This window comes from Haematobia irritans, chromosome 3, assembly GCF_050003625.1.
Source record: "Haematobia irritans isolate KBUSLIRL chromosome 3, ASM5000362v1, whole genome shotgun sequence".
NCBI classification, from domain to species: domain Eukaryota; kingdom Metazoa; phylum Arthropoda; class Insecta; order Diptera; family Muscidae; genus Haematobia; species Haematobia irritans.
In genome coordinates this window covers 94292523-94309070 of record NC_134399.1, presented here as the reverse complement: position 1 = coordinate 94309070, position 16548 = coordinate 94292523, and the positions used below count along the sequence as shown (strand labels likewise).

Here is a 16548-nt window from a genome sequence, read left to right as displayed (position 1 = left end):
GAAGGTGATTAATACGAGGGCAGTTCGGAAAATTCTTAGCCAAGCACAAAAAGCGCGGTATAAACAGAAAAAAGTTAAGTGTTTTGGAAACTTCCATCTTTGTTATGAACACATGTTAAATTTTGTTTCTATCTGGCAACTCCTTCATATAGAAACAGGTGTTCAAAAAAGACGCATGCGCATTTTTTGTATACCCTGCGCCACACTGTGGAACAGGGTATTATAAGTTAGTGCATATGTTATGTTTGCAACACCCAGAAGGAGACGAGAGAGACACATGGTGTCTTTGGCAAAAATGCTCAGGGTGGGTTCCTGAATCGATATAGCCATGTCCGTCTGTCCGTGAACACTTTTTTGTAATCAAAGTCAAGGTCGCAGTTTTAGTCCAATCGATTTCAGATCGATCGGTTCAGATTTAGATATAGCTCCCATATATAGCTTTCGCCCGATTTACACTCATATGACCACAGAGGCCAATTTTTTGCTCAGATTTAGTTGAAATTTTGCACAGGGAGTAGAATTAGCATTGTAGCTATGCGTGCAAAATTTGGCTGAAATCGGTTCAGATTTAGATATAAAATACCAACATTTTCCTTGGAAAATCGCCACTGCTTAGTCGAAAAGTTGTAAAAATTACTCTAATTTTCTTAAACTTCTAATACATATATATTGAGCGATAAATCATAAATAAACTTTTGCGAAGTTTCCTTAACATTGCTTCAGATTTAAATGTTTCCCATATTTGTTTACTAACATTGTGTTCCACCCTAGTGCATTAGCCGACTTAAATTTTGAGTCTATAGATTTTGTAAAAGTCTATCAAATTCTATCCAGATCGAGTGATATTTAAATGTATGTATTTGGGACAAAGCTTTATATATAGCACCCAACACATTTGACGGATGTGATATGGTATCGACAATTTAGATCTACAAAGTGGTGCAGGGTATAATATAGTCGGCCCGCCCGACTTTACACGTTCCTTACTTGTTTTCTTTGTCGATAAACTTTTCCATGAAGTCGTATTGTCCTTATAATTAAGTGATTTGACTTAAAAATAGGCATCATAACATGAAAGACAAATTTTTTAGGGTAAGGTCAACTTGACTAAAAATTCAGAAAAATTCTTTAAAATTAATGAAATTGTCTTTAAATTTGTTGTCTTTTGGCATCTTGACTACAAAGCAAAAAATCGTTCAAACATAGGACATGTTTTTCAACACTTTATTTTAAAAACGTTTTTATTTGAAACATTGCAAAATTCTTACTGGAAGTCGAGTCTAAATTTGGAAAACAAAGTTGTCGTTAACTCGTTGTTAAAGGTCTTTGATAGCATATGAAGAAAAACAAACTGAAAAAACGAAAAATTACAATTTGTTTCCTAGAAGCAAGAACAGAAAACCTAACTTTAAAAGAGAATTGTATCTTAAAAGTATCCTTTCTTGTATTCTCCACTTCTTTGGCTCGGAATCAATAAAGTAAAGACAAAATCTTTGGATCCGGAGACGTAAAAGTGGAATTTTCCATAGTCAACTGAGTCATGGGTTCCACAAAACAAATTTTCAGCGGTCGTTTGTCATCTCGCAGTAAGCTGGTGACATTTCTGAGTGTGTTAACGCTTCTCTAGGTTAGGTTACGTTAGGTTAGGTGGCAGCCCGATGTATCAGGCTAACTTAGACTATTCAGTCCATTGTGATACCACATTGATGAACTTCTCTCTTATCACTGTGTGCTGCCCGATTCCATGTTAAGCTCAATGACAAGGGACCTCCCTTTGATAGCCGAGTTCGAAAGGCGTTCCACATTGCTGTGAAACCACTTAGAGAAGCTTTGAAACCCTCAGAAATGTTACTGAGGTGGGATAATCCACCGCTGAAAAACTTTTTGGTGTTCGGTCGAAGCAGGAATCAAACCCACGACCTTGTGTATGCAAGGCGGGCATGCTAACCATTGCACCACGGTGGCTCCCTAACGCTTCTCTAAAAAAAGAAAACATAGACATTCGGACAAGGAAAAAACTTTATTTCAAAGAAATGTGTATTTTATGGTAAGCAAGATTCTAGTCTTGTGTCGTTCACTAAAAGAAACGACTGTCACTAGTTCCATCTTTTTCGTTCTCATCGTTCCTTTTGTCATTTAGTTTTATTTTCAATTTACGCTCCATCGTTTCGCGGATCGCAGTTTGATTTTTTTACTTCTATTTGAGCTATTTGCCAATTCATTCATTTTGGCGCGTATGTATTCAAATCATTGATAGGTATACTGCTATTTAATAGAATCATTAATTCCATCTCAGGCTCTTCACAAACGAAAAAAAAATCGTAATTTCTTGCAATGAATAATTTTGCACAGAGTATAGTATTATTAAATCCAATAATCCATCCAAAGAGTTTGGCCTCCTGAGTTTATTTACTTCCATAAATTTTCCATTCCTTTCATTATTTTTTCTTACTATAGTACTATAAACTATTTGAAGTAATTTCACTCAATTTTCCATATTTTTGTATCTTTCAACTGACCACGAACTTCGTTACACAAAGTAAACAAACAATGTCATGTCTGTCTTTAGGAGATGACAGTGATGACAAATATAAAAATCCGGAACGAAAAGGAACGATGGAACCATTTAAAGGAACTAGTACCTTTGTACAAAAGGAACGATGAGCCCGAATCACTATGGTGAACTATTTTGCCCAAGACTACAAGATTCACATTCGAAATCTTTGGAGTCACGACAATATGTTTTTCCGTACAGTAATAAGAGCGAAGTTTACCACTGTGATATCACAATGGCCTAATGTGATCTTCGGACGCCAAAACTACCGTCCTAGGAGAATGGGACCCCAGATCAGATATCAGAGAGAAATAACTGTTAGGTATAGTGGCAGTCCCATATTTCAGACTCACTTAGAATATTCTGTCCATTGTGATATTCCAGTGGTAAATATCTATCTCTCTTATCACGAGCGGCGTTCCACATTGCACAGAAAAAAAGTAAACTACATTATGGGAAAAATGAACTATCTCGTACGAAAATTAAACTAAATTGTATTCCAAATTTTGAGATTCATTAAATTAACGAAAATTTTTCGACATTTTTGGATTTTTAATTACCATTTACAAAATGCATCTTTCTCGAAAAGCAATAATGAACTAAAAATAAAGAAAAAAATATTAGGCGCCAGATCATTCCCATTTGAACCATGTTGTAGTGTATTCTTACTATTTTTGAGAAGTGTACAAAAAACTTTTTTCTGTTTTAGTTAGAAGTGAACTAATTTGTATGTCTTTGAAATTTTACTGTCATTTAGTTCATAAAAATTTTGAGACATACTTGGAATAAAGAAAAAATCGTTGGGCTGGGGAAAATTTTTTACAAAATTTTAAAAAATATAACAAAATAAAATTTTTGCAATAAATATCAGTTCATTTTAGCATCTGTTTTACAACAGACTTTTTATCTGTGTGCGGTCCAGCTTGCTTAAAGAAGCTTTAAAACATCCAGAAATGTCACCAGCATGACTGATGTTTGGTATTGGTCGAATTTGGGGTTGAAGCCAAATTTTTTGGAAGTCAAATTTTTATAATAATTTTATAGGATACATAGTACAATAGTTCAAGAGCTGTGATATAGTGGCCATTTTTTCGACATTTTTGAGATTTTCAGCATGAAGATGAAAAATTTCCGACTTCATATATTCAACATTTTTGTTGGCCGAGTCAAGAGCTACAACTTTTCTGAAGACTGCAAACAAATCCACAGCAGTTTTCGAGCTATGGCCATGCGAAATTTGCCTAAAACCGTATTTGGCGAAAAAACTTTAGAGGCTCATAAAAAACGAACGACAATCAAACCTAAAAACCGTTGATCCCATAAAAAATAGACAACCAATTTTAATATACATGCTAGAGAGACATTTCTTCTTTTCTTATTATCTATTTTTTTTTTTTACAAATTTAAATTTTTTTCGCTTCGACCAGAGATTGAACCTGGGTTTGTTGGCACTACAACAGTATGCCTTAGCACTCTCAGCCATCAACCAGCTAAATCCAACCAGCCCCATGATCAGTATAAAATTCCAACTGCTCCAAAATGGAGTCAATTTTCATCCAAAAAATTAGTCAATTAATCAATTTGATTTTCGATTTTTGTATCCATTTCTATGTGCCCAAACACAGTTCCTTATAATGTGATATTTTCGTACTTGACACTAGGAACAAATTTAAATTCATTCGCTTTTTCCATAGTGTGGTATTAGATAGTGTCAATCACAATTTAAATTTTCAAATTAAGACATTTAAGAACGATTTTAATAATATTATTTTACAACTAGATTATTTTCCAATTTTTTGGAAAAACTTATTTCAGTTCAATAAAATGTTCTTTTATGTACTCGTAAAGATGTCCAGTTTAAAGTCGAAACTCTTAACTCCAAGGAAAAAACGCCTTCATTTAAAAATTTTTAGACTTTTGGTTAAGGAAAAGTATTTTGTAACGATCTCAAGCTTGAATAATTTTTTTTTGTTTTATTTAATTAAAGAAAGATCGAATAAAATCAAAATTTCTAATGAAAAATATTTTGTATAAAAAATAGCGTTTCCTATTCCTCAGCTCCTTAATAAGTGGTATTTTCTAATTTGTAAACGTTTCTTTCCCTTTTTCAGATTGGCTTTGCCTATGTGGGCTATCATCGGAAACTCATGACTCACTCGCATTTTGAAAAAGCCAAATTCAATCAGAACGATCGAATACTACGTATCCTAAGTCGTGACGAGAAGGAAGTTATCTCTGGCCAATTGGGAAAGACTATAGGCATGGATAGTAGACCTTTTCACTGTTTGGAGGACAATCGAAAACAAGATGGCAGTCTTTGTTTGGAATGGAACGGTGAAGCCCGTTTGTATATGAATTTCATGGATAAGGATGTATTTCGTTGTTATACCATTAAATGGCAAGCACTGAGTGAAGGCAACTATCCAACCGATTGCTATGAATTGAAACGTAACAATGGTCTATGGTTTGGTGGTGGTGTCACACGGTCCAAAGAGTGGTCTTTGAGTAATGATAATTTCGATTTTGCCCCTTTCTCAAGTGGTGATCTAAAGGTCCATCAATTTGGCAATGGAGTTAAACGATATTTCATTAACTCCATTGGAGTGGCCATACAGGTCAGTGATAAGACTCCATTGCATTTATCTGTCAATACCACCACAAATGAGTTTTGTTTAAGGGCCAAGAATGATGATTTCACCTTCGTTAATCAATTGACCGAGTTGCCCGAATTGGATTATAAAATCTGTACCACAGAGGGTATGAAGAGCCTCCATATGCTAATGACCCAGAAGATATTATGGGATGGCCTTAAGGTATCCGATATGCAAATCATCAAATCTCTAATGTCGGAGCCCGTTTGGCGTACACCTCACGCTGAGACCATGGAATCGTTTAATGAGACCACCATCTATAATTACTCCGAAGATCTGATCGCATTGGGTTTGCCCTTGGGCCATATATTGATCAATGAGTTTTGGCAAGAGAATGTGGGCGATTTCACAGTGGACGAAAAGAGATTTCCCAATCTATTCAAGACCATAGATTTATTGCATCGTCGAGGATTCAAAATTGTTTTCACTATACAGCCTTTCATAAGTACGGATAGTGAAAATTTCAAGGATGCTGTACGCAAGAAACTCCTAATCTATGAACGTCATTCGGAGAGAAGTATACCGGCTTTGACCCGCTACAAGAGTTCCTCCAGTGCTGGAGTATTGGATATCACAAATAATGCCTCTGTCTATTGGCTCAAAGAGAAACTGGAGAAATTAAAGGCTGACTATAAGGTCAATAGCTTCTATTTGGATTTGGGAACTGGTTACAATTTACCCCATTACTATCAGTGTCGTCAGACTCTAGATAATCCTGATATGTATGCCAAATTATTCACCGAAAGTTTAGAATCTGTGGGATTTATAGGAGTTTCAACGGCTAGTTCTGTACCCAAGCCACCGGCATTTCTTAGTACACAACCCCTAAATTCATCATGGGATGGTTTGAAGGAGCTCATGTCTACCGTCATGAATTATGGTGTTATTGGTTATCCTTTGATCTTACCAGGAGCTGTGGGTGGAGATTACTTTCTAAACAAGACCATGACTAAAATGATTTCATTTTATTCATTGGGTCAACCACCAGAACCAGACGAGGAATTGTATATACGTTGGCTTCAATTGATGACATTTATGCCGGCCATGCAATTCAGTTATCTACCCTCTTATTACAAGGGAGACCATATGAAATTGTTAGCCAAAGATTTGGCCATCATACGTCAGCAAACGGTTAATCCGGTTTTGGAGAAAACTCTCAGTGATTCCCTGAATGATGGTGTGCCCCTCATAAGACCCCTATGGATGTTGGATCCCAATGATACAGCATGTTTAAGTATTAGCGATGAATTCTCTGTGGGCGAAGAGTTGATAGTGGCTCCCATTTTAGATCCTGGTGTAGAGGAGAGAGAAGGTAAGTTGAGTAATGTATGTAGTGACTGATATGTAATGCAACAAAGTAAGGCCCAATATATTTATTTATTTTTTGTATACCCTAAACCACTCTCTGAAACATGGTATTATAAGTTAGTACATATGGTTGCAACACCCCAAGGAGATGAGATAGACACTTTGGCAATATTGCTGAAGGCAGGCTCCTGAGCACTGTTGCCTCCCGTGCCAAAAATAATCTACCAAAATTTGAAGAAAATTTTACCACAAATCTAACTAATTAAAAAAATCCCAAATAAATTTAGGAAACATGATTTTCCTCTATTGGTTAAGCTACTCTTTTAGTTCAGTTAACACATTTTAAGCTGAAATCAAAACAATATTTTTTTGTGCAATTTTTTTTTCTTATTGCTTCGAATTCAGATTAAAACCATGCATTACTGAACTACGAGGGTAGCTTAACCAACAGAGAGAACATTTTATTGAAATTTTGGAAAAAAAATTATTTCCATAGAAAATTTTGATACAATTTTATTTCTATAGACAATTTTCTTTAAAACGTTTCTATAGAAAATTTTGTCAAAAATTGTATAGTCAACGCATGGTTTTAAGCTGAAATCAAAGCAATAAGAAATAAAATTTGCAAAAAATTTTCTATAGAATTAAAATTAATAGCAAAATTTTCTATAGAAATAAAATTTAAAAAAAAAAAAAATTATAGAAATAAAATGTTTACAAAATTTTCCATAGAAATAAAATTTTGGCAAAATTGTCTATAGGAATAAAATTTTGACAAAATCTTCTTGAGAAATAAAATTTTTGCAAAAAATCTATAAAAATAAATTGTAGACAAAATTTTCTTGAAAAATAAAATTTTGACAATTTTATTTCTATAGAAAATTTTGTCAACAATTTTATTTGTATATTTCTATAGAAAATTTTGTAAACAAAATTTAAATTCAATAGAAAACTTTGTCAACAAATTATTACTATAGAAAATTTTGTCAAAATTTTATTTCTACAGAAAATTTTGTCAACAATTTTATTTCTATAGAAAATATTGTCAACAATGTTAATTCTAGAGAAAACTTTGTCAACAATTTATTTTTAAAGAAATTTTTGTCAAAATGTAATTCTATAGAAAATTTTGCCAACAATTTTATTTCTATAAAAATGTTAATCCTGTAGAAAATTTTGCCAAAATGTTATTTCTATAGAAAATTTTGACAACAATTTATTTCTACAGAAAATTTTCCCAAAATTTTAATTTTATAGAAATTATTTTAAAACTTTATTTATAATGAAAATTTTGTCAAAACTTTATTTCTAATGAAAATTTTGTTAAAATATTGTTTCTATAGAAATTTTTTCAAATTTTATTTCTGTAGAAAAAATTTATCAAAATTTTATTTCTATAGCAAATTTTGTCAAAATGTAATTCTATAGAAAATTTTATCAACAATTTATTTCTATAGAAAATTATGTCAAACTTTTATTTCTATAGAAAAGTTTGCCAAAATTATATTTCTATAGAAAATTTTTCAAATTTTTATTTCTATAGAAAATTTTGTCAACAATTTTAAATCTATAGAAAATATCCGCAAAGTTTTAATTTTATATGAAATTTTGTCAACAATTTCTATAGAATTTTTTTTTCAAAATTTTATTTCTGTAGAAAATATTTCAAAATTATATTTCTATAGAAAATTGTGTCAAAATTTTATTTTTATAGAAAAAATTTCCAAATTTTATGTATATAGAAAATTTTGTCAAAATTTTATTTCTATAGATAATTTTGTCAAATTTTTATTTCTATAGAAAATTTTGTCAAAATTTTATTTCTATAGAAAATTATGTCAAAATTTTATTTCTATAGAAAATTTTGTCAAAATTTTATTTCTATAGAAAATTTTTTCACAATTTTATTTCTATAGGAAATTTTTTCACAATTTTATTTCTATAGAAAATTTTGTCAATATTTTATTTCTATCGAAAATTTTGCCAAAATATTAATTTTATAGAAAATGTTGTCCAAACTTTATTTATAATGAAAATTTGTCAAAACTTTATATCTAATGAAAATTTTGTGAAAATATTATTTCTATAGAAAATTTTGTCAAAATTTTATCTATAGAAAATTTTGCCAAAAATTTTATTTCTATAGGAAATTTACCAAAAGTTTATTTATATAGAAAGTTTTTCAAAATTTTTCTCTAAAGAAAATGTTTCAAATTTTTTTTCTATAGAAAATTTTCCCAAAATTTTAATTTTATAGAAAATTTTGTCCAAACTTTATTTATAATGAAAATTTTGTCAAAACTTTATATCTAATGAAAATTTTGTGAAAATATTATTTCTATAGAAAATTTTGTCAAAATTTTATTTCTATAGAAAATTTTGCCAAAAATTTTATTTCTGTAGGAAATTTACCAAAAGTTTATTTATATAGAAAGTTTTTCAAAATTTTTCTCTAAAGAAAATTTTTCAAATTTTTTTTTCTATAGAAAATTTTCCCAAAATTTTAATTTTATAGAAAATTTTGTCCAAACTTTATTTATAATGAAAATTTTGTCAAAACTTTATTTCTAATGAAAATTTTGTCAAAATATTATTTCTATAGAAAATTTTGTCAACAATTTATTTTTATAGAACTTTTTCCAAAATTTTGTTTCTAGAGAAAAATGTTATCAAGATTTTATTTCTATAGCAAATTTTGTCAAAATGTAATTCTATAGAAAATTTTGTCAAAATGTTATTTCTATTGCAAATTTTGTCAAAATTTTATTTCTATAGAAAATTTTGTCAAAATTTTATTTTTATAGAAAAATTTTCCAAATTTTATATTTATATAGCAAATTTTGTCAAAATTTTATTTCTTCAGAAAAATTTTCCAAAATTTTATTTCAGTAAAAAATTTTGTCAAAATTTAATTATATAGAAAATTATATCAACAAGTTTAATTCAATAGAAAATTTTTCCAAAACTTTAATTCTATTTTCACAATTTTATTTCTATAGAAAATTTTGTCAAAATTTTATTTCTATAGAAAATTTTGTCAAAATTTTATTTCTATAGAAAATTTTAATTTTATAGAAATTTTGTCCAAACTTTATTTATAATGAAAGTTTTGTCAAAACTTTATTTCTAATAAAATTTTTGTCAAAATATTATTTCTATAGAAAATTTTGTCAACAATTTATTTCTGTAGAAAATTTTGTCAAAATTTTATTTCCATAGAAAATTTTGCCAAAATTTTATTTCTATAGAAAATTTTTCAAAATTTTTTTTCTATAGAAAATTTTCCCAAAATTTTATTATTATTAATATTATTTTCAAACTTTATTTATAATGAAAATTTTGTCAAAACTTTATTTCTAATGAAAATTGTGTCAAAATATTATTTCTATAGAACATTTTGTCAACAATATATTTCTATAGAAAATTTTTCCAAAATTTTGTTTCTGTAGAAAAATGTTATCAAGATTTTATTTCTATAGCAAATTTTGTCAAAATGTAATTCTATAGAAAATTTTGTCAAAATGTTATTTCTATTGCAAATTTTGTCAAAATTTTATTTCTATAGAAAATTTTGTCAAAATTTTATTTTTATAGAAAAATTTTCCAAATTTTATATTTATATAGCAAATTTTGTCAAAATTTTATTTCTTCAGAAAAATTTTCCAAAATTTTATTTCAGTAAAAAATTTTGTCAAAATTTAATTATATAGAAAATTATATCAACAAGTTTAATTCAATAGAAAATTTTTCCAAAACTTTAATTCTATTTTCACAATTTTATTTCTATAGAAAATTTTGTCAAAATTTTATTTCTATAGAAAATTTTGTCAAAATTTTATTTCTATAGAAAATTTTAATTTTATAGAAATTTTGTCCAAACTTTATTTATAATGAAAGTTTTGTCAAAACTTTATTTCTAATAAAATTTTTGTCAAAATATTATTTCTATAGAAAATTTTGTCAACAATTTATTTCTGTAGAAAATTTTGTCAAAATTTTATTTCCATAGAAAATTTTGCCAAAATTTTATTTCTATAGAAAATTTTTCAAAATTTTTTTTCTATAGAAAATTTTCCCAAAATTTTATTATTATTAATATTATTTTCAAACTTTATTTATAATGAAAATTTTGTCAAAACTTTATTTCTAATGAAAATTGTGTCAAAATATTATTTCTATAGAACATTTTGTCAACAATATATTTCTATAGAAAATTTTTCCAAAATTTTGTTTCTGTAGAAAAATGTTATCAAAACTTTATTTCTATAGCAAATTTTGTCAAAATGTAATTCTATAGAAAATTTTGTCAACATTTTATTTCTATAGAATTTTTTTTTCAAAATTTTATTTCTATTGCAAATTTTGTCAAAATTTTATTTCTATTGAAAATTTTGTCAAAATTTTATTTCTATAGAATTTGTTTTCAAAATTTTATTTCTATTGAAATTTGTTCTAGAATTTCATTTTAATAGAAATGCTCCTGAGTCGAGCCATGTCCGTCTGTCTGTATGAATATATTTTTGTAATCAATGTCTAGGTCGCAGGTTTGGTTCAATAGACTTCAAATTTGTAGTTAGATTTAGATATAGCTCCCATATATATCTTTCGTCCAATATGCACTCATATGGCTTCAGAATCCAGAGTTTTACCATGACTGGCTTCAAACTTTCCACTAGGAGTACAATTAATAGTATCGTCCAGTGGGGTAAATTTGGTAAAAATCGGTTCAGATTAAGATATAGCTTCCATATATATGTTACGCCTGATATGCATCCTACGGGAAATTGTTGCAAATTGCCACTGACGGATCTATCACAGGAATGGTATAGGTGTTCCAGTTTGTGGTAATTTGATATTAAAATCTTATTGGATCTACACAATTACTGACATTAAATAATCAGAATAATCTGTTGGTCATCATATTCGCTGGTGACATTTCTGAGGATTTCAAAGGGAGGTCCCTTGTCATTGAGCTTAACATGAAATCGGGCAGCACTCAGTGATAAGAGAGTAGTTCACCAATGTGGTATCACAATGGACTGAATAGTCTAAGTGAGCCTGATACATCGGGCTGCCACCTAACCTAACCTAACCATCATATTCGAAAAGTTGTTTCCTTTCTGGTGTGATTCGGATACTCAAAATGGAAAAGGTTGCTAAGAGTTTGTCCCAGACTAGTTCATGTGGACCTCTTGAAAAGGCGGGGAATTAAATAAAATAATTTATCAATGAGGGGGGGAATAAATAAAAACACAATTAAATTTCGGGTTTTAAAAAAAATAAATTAAAATTTAATTTATTGGCGGGGGTATTCGTACCTTCGGGTATTTGAGCGAGAGAGTAAGTAAGAGAAAGTTTCGATGACAAATGACTTGTCATTTTTTCAGATATCGTTATAATTCAGGGGTGTATTTTACAATTCATGAAACTTAAATCTAACAGGGTGTCAACCTGAACATCCCGCCCCCCTTGCAGGAATGCAACATAGGGGCAAGCAGGAGCTAGGGGACAAAAAAAAAACGAGAATTCAATTTACAATTCAATGGACATACGAATACAAAAAAACATAAATAAATAAATTCAATGGGACCCAGAATGGACGTGAATCACAATCGTAGCAGGTCCACTGCCGGTGTTGGGGCTAACAGTGGAAGTGTTGACCGGATTGTGACCACAGGTGCATCGTCCGCCGGCGGCTCGAGGTTGATGCGATTCCGGATTTGTCGACATACTATTGGCTGCATTGGTGTTGCTACGAGCATCTAGCGAGCGCCTTTGGTGGGTGTCTCGTCGTGGAGTTTTCTTCCTAGGTTTAGCTTTTTCCGTGGCCTTCCTAGAATTCTGGGGTCGGCTAGCGACGGCACTGGTGGGATTTTCACGCTTCCCAACAAACCTCGGGTGGAGCATCGTATGGTGCTCACCACAGCATTCCATACATCTTTCACGGCTCTTGCAATTCAAGCGTTTATGGGACTCCGCCAAGCAGTTGAAGCAAAAGCCGAGCTTCATCACTGTTCTCCGACGTTTTGCCGAATCCATCGCACGAAAACGAGGACAGAGACGAAGTACGTGAGGCTGCAAACATATCTTACACCGCACCTCACTACCCTTCTTCGTGCGTTGGGTGACATCTTTATCTGCCTCAGGGCGTTCATTTGTGAGACGACGTGATGGGCCAGGCATGTCTGGAAATACGAAAAATGGGGACAGCACACACACAAAGAAAATAAAATGTTATTAATTTTGTCCATCAACAGGTAGTAGTACGAGTTTGACAACGGGCCTTGTAATAGTACAATTTCCAACCCTGATGTCAACAACTCGCACTTTGTTGTCGGGGCCTAAGTAGATCTTTTCGATTCTACCTACTTTCCACTCTGGTGGAGGCAAATTATCCTTCCTGATTACTACCAGGTCACCAACAGCAAAATCTCTTTGAGGAAATTTCCACTTATTTCGCTTATGGAGTTCAACGAGATATTCCTCTTTCCACCGTTTGGCGAAAGAGTGATAAAGGACCTTAAGTTTCTGCCATCTATTCACATAACTTAACGACTCAATTGTCGTGTCGGGCTCCGGTGGGGAGAGAAGGGCAGAACCTATAAGGAAGTGTCCTGGGGTCAAAGGAGCCAAATCGTTTGGATTATCGCTCATAGGACTAAGGGGCCTAGAATTAAGGCATGCCTCGATTCTAGCTAGCGTTGTGCTGAACTCTTCAAAAGTAAACTTCTGAGCGTGAGACACTTTCTTAAGATGAGTCTTGAAACTCTTAACTCCTGCCTCCCAAAGACCACCCATATGTGGCGCACCAGGGGGAATAAATTTCCATTCTAATAATTGGAAGGCGTTAAGCGAAATAAGATTTTGCTTCACTTCAGCGAGAAATCGGGCTTGGTCTCTACCAAGAACATTAGAAGCTCCTACAAAAGATGTCCCATTATCCGAAAACATCTTAGAAGGGCAGCCTCTTCGGGAGAAAAATCGGGTGAACGCAGCAATAAAACAATCAGTCGACATGTCATTTGTCGCTTCCAAATGAATTGCCTTAGTCGCAAAGCAGACAAACACAAGCACATATCCCTTAGTGATACGGCAACCTCTACCAATGTAGGTCTTTATATCAAAGGGGCCTGCAAAGTCGACTCCAGTGCATGTAAACGGGCGTGACAGTGTAGTTCTCTCAGGGGGAAGAGCGGCCATAATTTGGTCTACAGTTTTCTTCCGAAACAATACGCATGCACGGCAATTATGGATGATTGTCCTTACGAGATTCTTCAATCTGGGTACCCAAAATTCCAATCTCATTAATCTCAACATTAATGCATTTTCACCATGCACCGTATTCTTGTGAATGTACTCCAGGTACAATCTGGTAAACCGGGCATCATAGGGTAGAATTTTGGGGAATCTCTCGTCATAGGTGAGAGTAGGGGAACGCGCAAGTCTACCATTCATCCGCATAAATCCAACAGAATCTATAAACGGATTGAAGTTCAACAGAGGGCTCTTTCGAGATAACTGCGCATTGTTCTCCAGCGCCACATATTCAGGGAAATGTCGACGCTGGCAGAGGACAACAAGACGACCTTTCACAAAGTTGATCTCACCCTGTTCCAAGTTGAAGGATGAATGCGTCTGTGTCGATTTAAACTTCGGGTGTATTCGATGAAAGAATCTGAATACATATGACAAAACTCTTAGGGCTCTGGATAAATCAGAGAAACGGGCCAAAATATCCTCAGGAGGGGATAATTGGTTCAAATTGACTTGAATCGGTTTAGTTTCAAGATTCGTCATGATTCTAAACGTAGATTTTGGCCATTCGGAGCGAGGGCGACATAACCAAGCGGGACCTTTCCACCAAAGGTTATTCGTTAGAAGATCGCGCGCTGACGAACCTCTCGAGGCTATATCGGCGGGATTATCGTGTGATAGAACATGATGCCAATTACTAGTACCGATTTTCGTAGAGATGTTAGCTACTCGATTCGCAACAAACGTAGGCCAGTGGCACGGGGGCTTCTGAAGCCACGACAAAACTATCGTCAAATCAGTCCAATAGAATGTCTCAATTTCTGGGAGACTCAGCTCGGAGCGAATAGTCTCAACCATATCAGCCAATAGAGTTGCACCACAGAGCTCTAAACGGGGCAAGGATTCAACCTTGATTGGCGCTACCTTAGTTCGTGCTGCGAGCAGATGCGTGACATAATCACCAGGGGCGTTTTTAATTCGGACGTATAGTGAAGCCGCATATGCTTTCTCAGAAGCATCACAAAATGCATGAAGCTGAACTTCATGGTCTGGGCTGAAACCAACCCATCGGGGGATCTCTATCCGTTCGATTTCACTATAATCGTCCAAAAACGCAAACCATCTATTCAGAGTCATGGGTTTCAAACATTCGTCCCAATCTGTTTTGTCCTTCCAAATTTGTTGCATTATAATCTTAGCAACTATTATCTTCGGGGCCAGCCAACCTGCTGGATCGAACAATTTAGCTATCTCAGACAAAACAGCTCGTTTGGTGACGGAAGATCTAGTAGGGGCTGAAACCAACTTGAAAAAGAAAACATCTTTTCCAGCGTTCCAACGTAAACCCAGAGTCTTGGCGGTACTTTCATTGGAAATATTCAAAAAGTCATTATCCAATAAATATTCGGGGGGTAAATCTAACAAAAGACCCTGCACATTAGAAGTCCATTTTCTTAGATTAAACCCAGCAGAACCTAGAACTTCCATAAGTTCATCACGGCTCTTCATGGCATCATCTAAACTGTGAGCTCCTGCCAAAATGTCATCGACATACATCTGCGAACGTATTATCTCCGCAGCAGTCGGGAACTCACCCTCGACGTCATCAGCAAGTCTAAGTAGGGTCCGAATAGCAAGATATGGGGCACAGTTCACACCAAATGTGACCGTGTTCAATTCGAAATCTTGGATTATATCATCAGGGGCTAGACGGAAAACAATTCGCTGATATGACGCCTGATCGGGATGAATCAGAATTTGCCTATACATCTTCTCGATGTCGGCATTGAAGACAAATCTAAATAATCTCCATCGGAGAATCAAAACAATTAGATTTGCTTGTAGAACGGGTCCAGTATACAATACGTTATTAAGACTAACGCCATTAGAAGTGACACTGGAAGCATTAAACACCACACGTAATTTAGTGGTGGCGCTGTCAGGCTTGAAAACAGCGTGATGGGGTAAATAATACACAGTATTAGAAGAATTTACCTTATTCTCATCAACCATGGTCATATGTCCCAAATCAGCGTACTCTTGTAGTACCCTGTCATACTGAATCTTCAGCTCGGGATTTCTCATTAACCGCGACTCATTTCGCTTAAATTGAGAAATGGCAATATTCCGGGACAAACCAAGTTGCAAATCTTTGGGGTATTCACGCTTAAAAGGCAGTGAAACAACATATCGACCATTATCATTACGATAAGTCGTTCGTAGGTATAATTCCTCACACCATCTATCCTCTTCTGACATAGTGCATACTTTCGGTACATCTTCGATTTCCCAAAACCTAGCAAGTTGATCATTCAACTCTATGTGGCTGTAAAATGATACCACCGACTGTAGGGGCTTGGTTTGGGAGACTTTGCCAGTCACGATCCAACCGAAAACTGATTTCTGGGCAATAAGATCACCATTAGGGTGCTTATGAACATCAGTATGCATTATCCGAGAATATATATCACCACCCAGTAAAAGGTCCATATGAGAACACTTTAGATCACACATCGTGACTTCGGGCAGATCTACATCTAGTAGCTGTGACAATGAATAAGTAGGCAAACGACCAGTTAACTTGTCAACCACATACGCATCTGTCGACAACTCAAAAGTTGGGTCAATAGGGGAGCACAAAGAGATCCTACAAACATTAGTAGACTTCGCCGATATCGTGCCGTTTAGGCCAACAATATTCGCAGAAGTAACTGGGAATATCGGCAAAGCAAGTTTCTTTTGCAACTTTCGGGAAATAAAAGTTGCTTGCGAGGCAGGATC

At 33.3% G+C, this 16548-nt stretch overlaps 1 protein-coding gene across 6 annotated transcripts in view; it reads left to right on the top strand.

Annotated features, from left to right (window-relative positions):
- LOC142230341 (myogenesis-regulating glycosidase-like) overlaps positions 1–16548 on the top strand; it is a 96872-nt gene that overhangs the window by 76648 nt on the left and 3676 nt on the right. For all 6 annotated transcript variants that reach the window (XM_075300975.1, XM_075300978.1, XM_075300979.1 and 3 more), the window contains one exon: positions 4666–6517. In XM_075300975.1, coding sequence (XP_075157090.1) covers positions 4666–6517 — 1852 coding nt within the window. The remainder of the gene's footprint in view (positions 1–4665; positions 6518–16548) is intronic.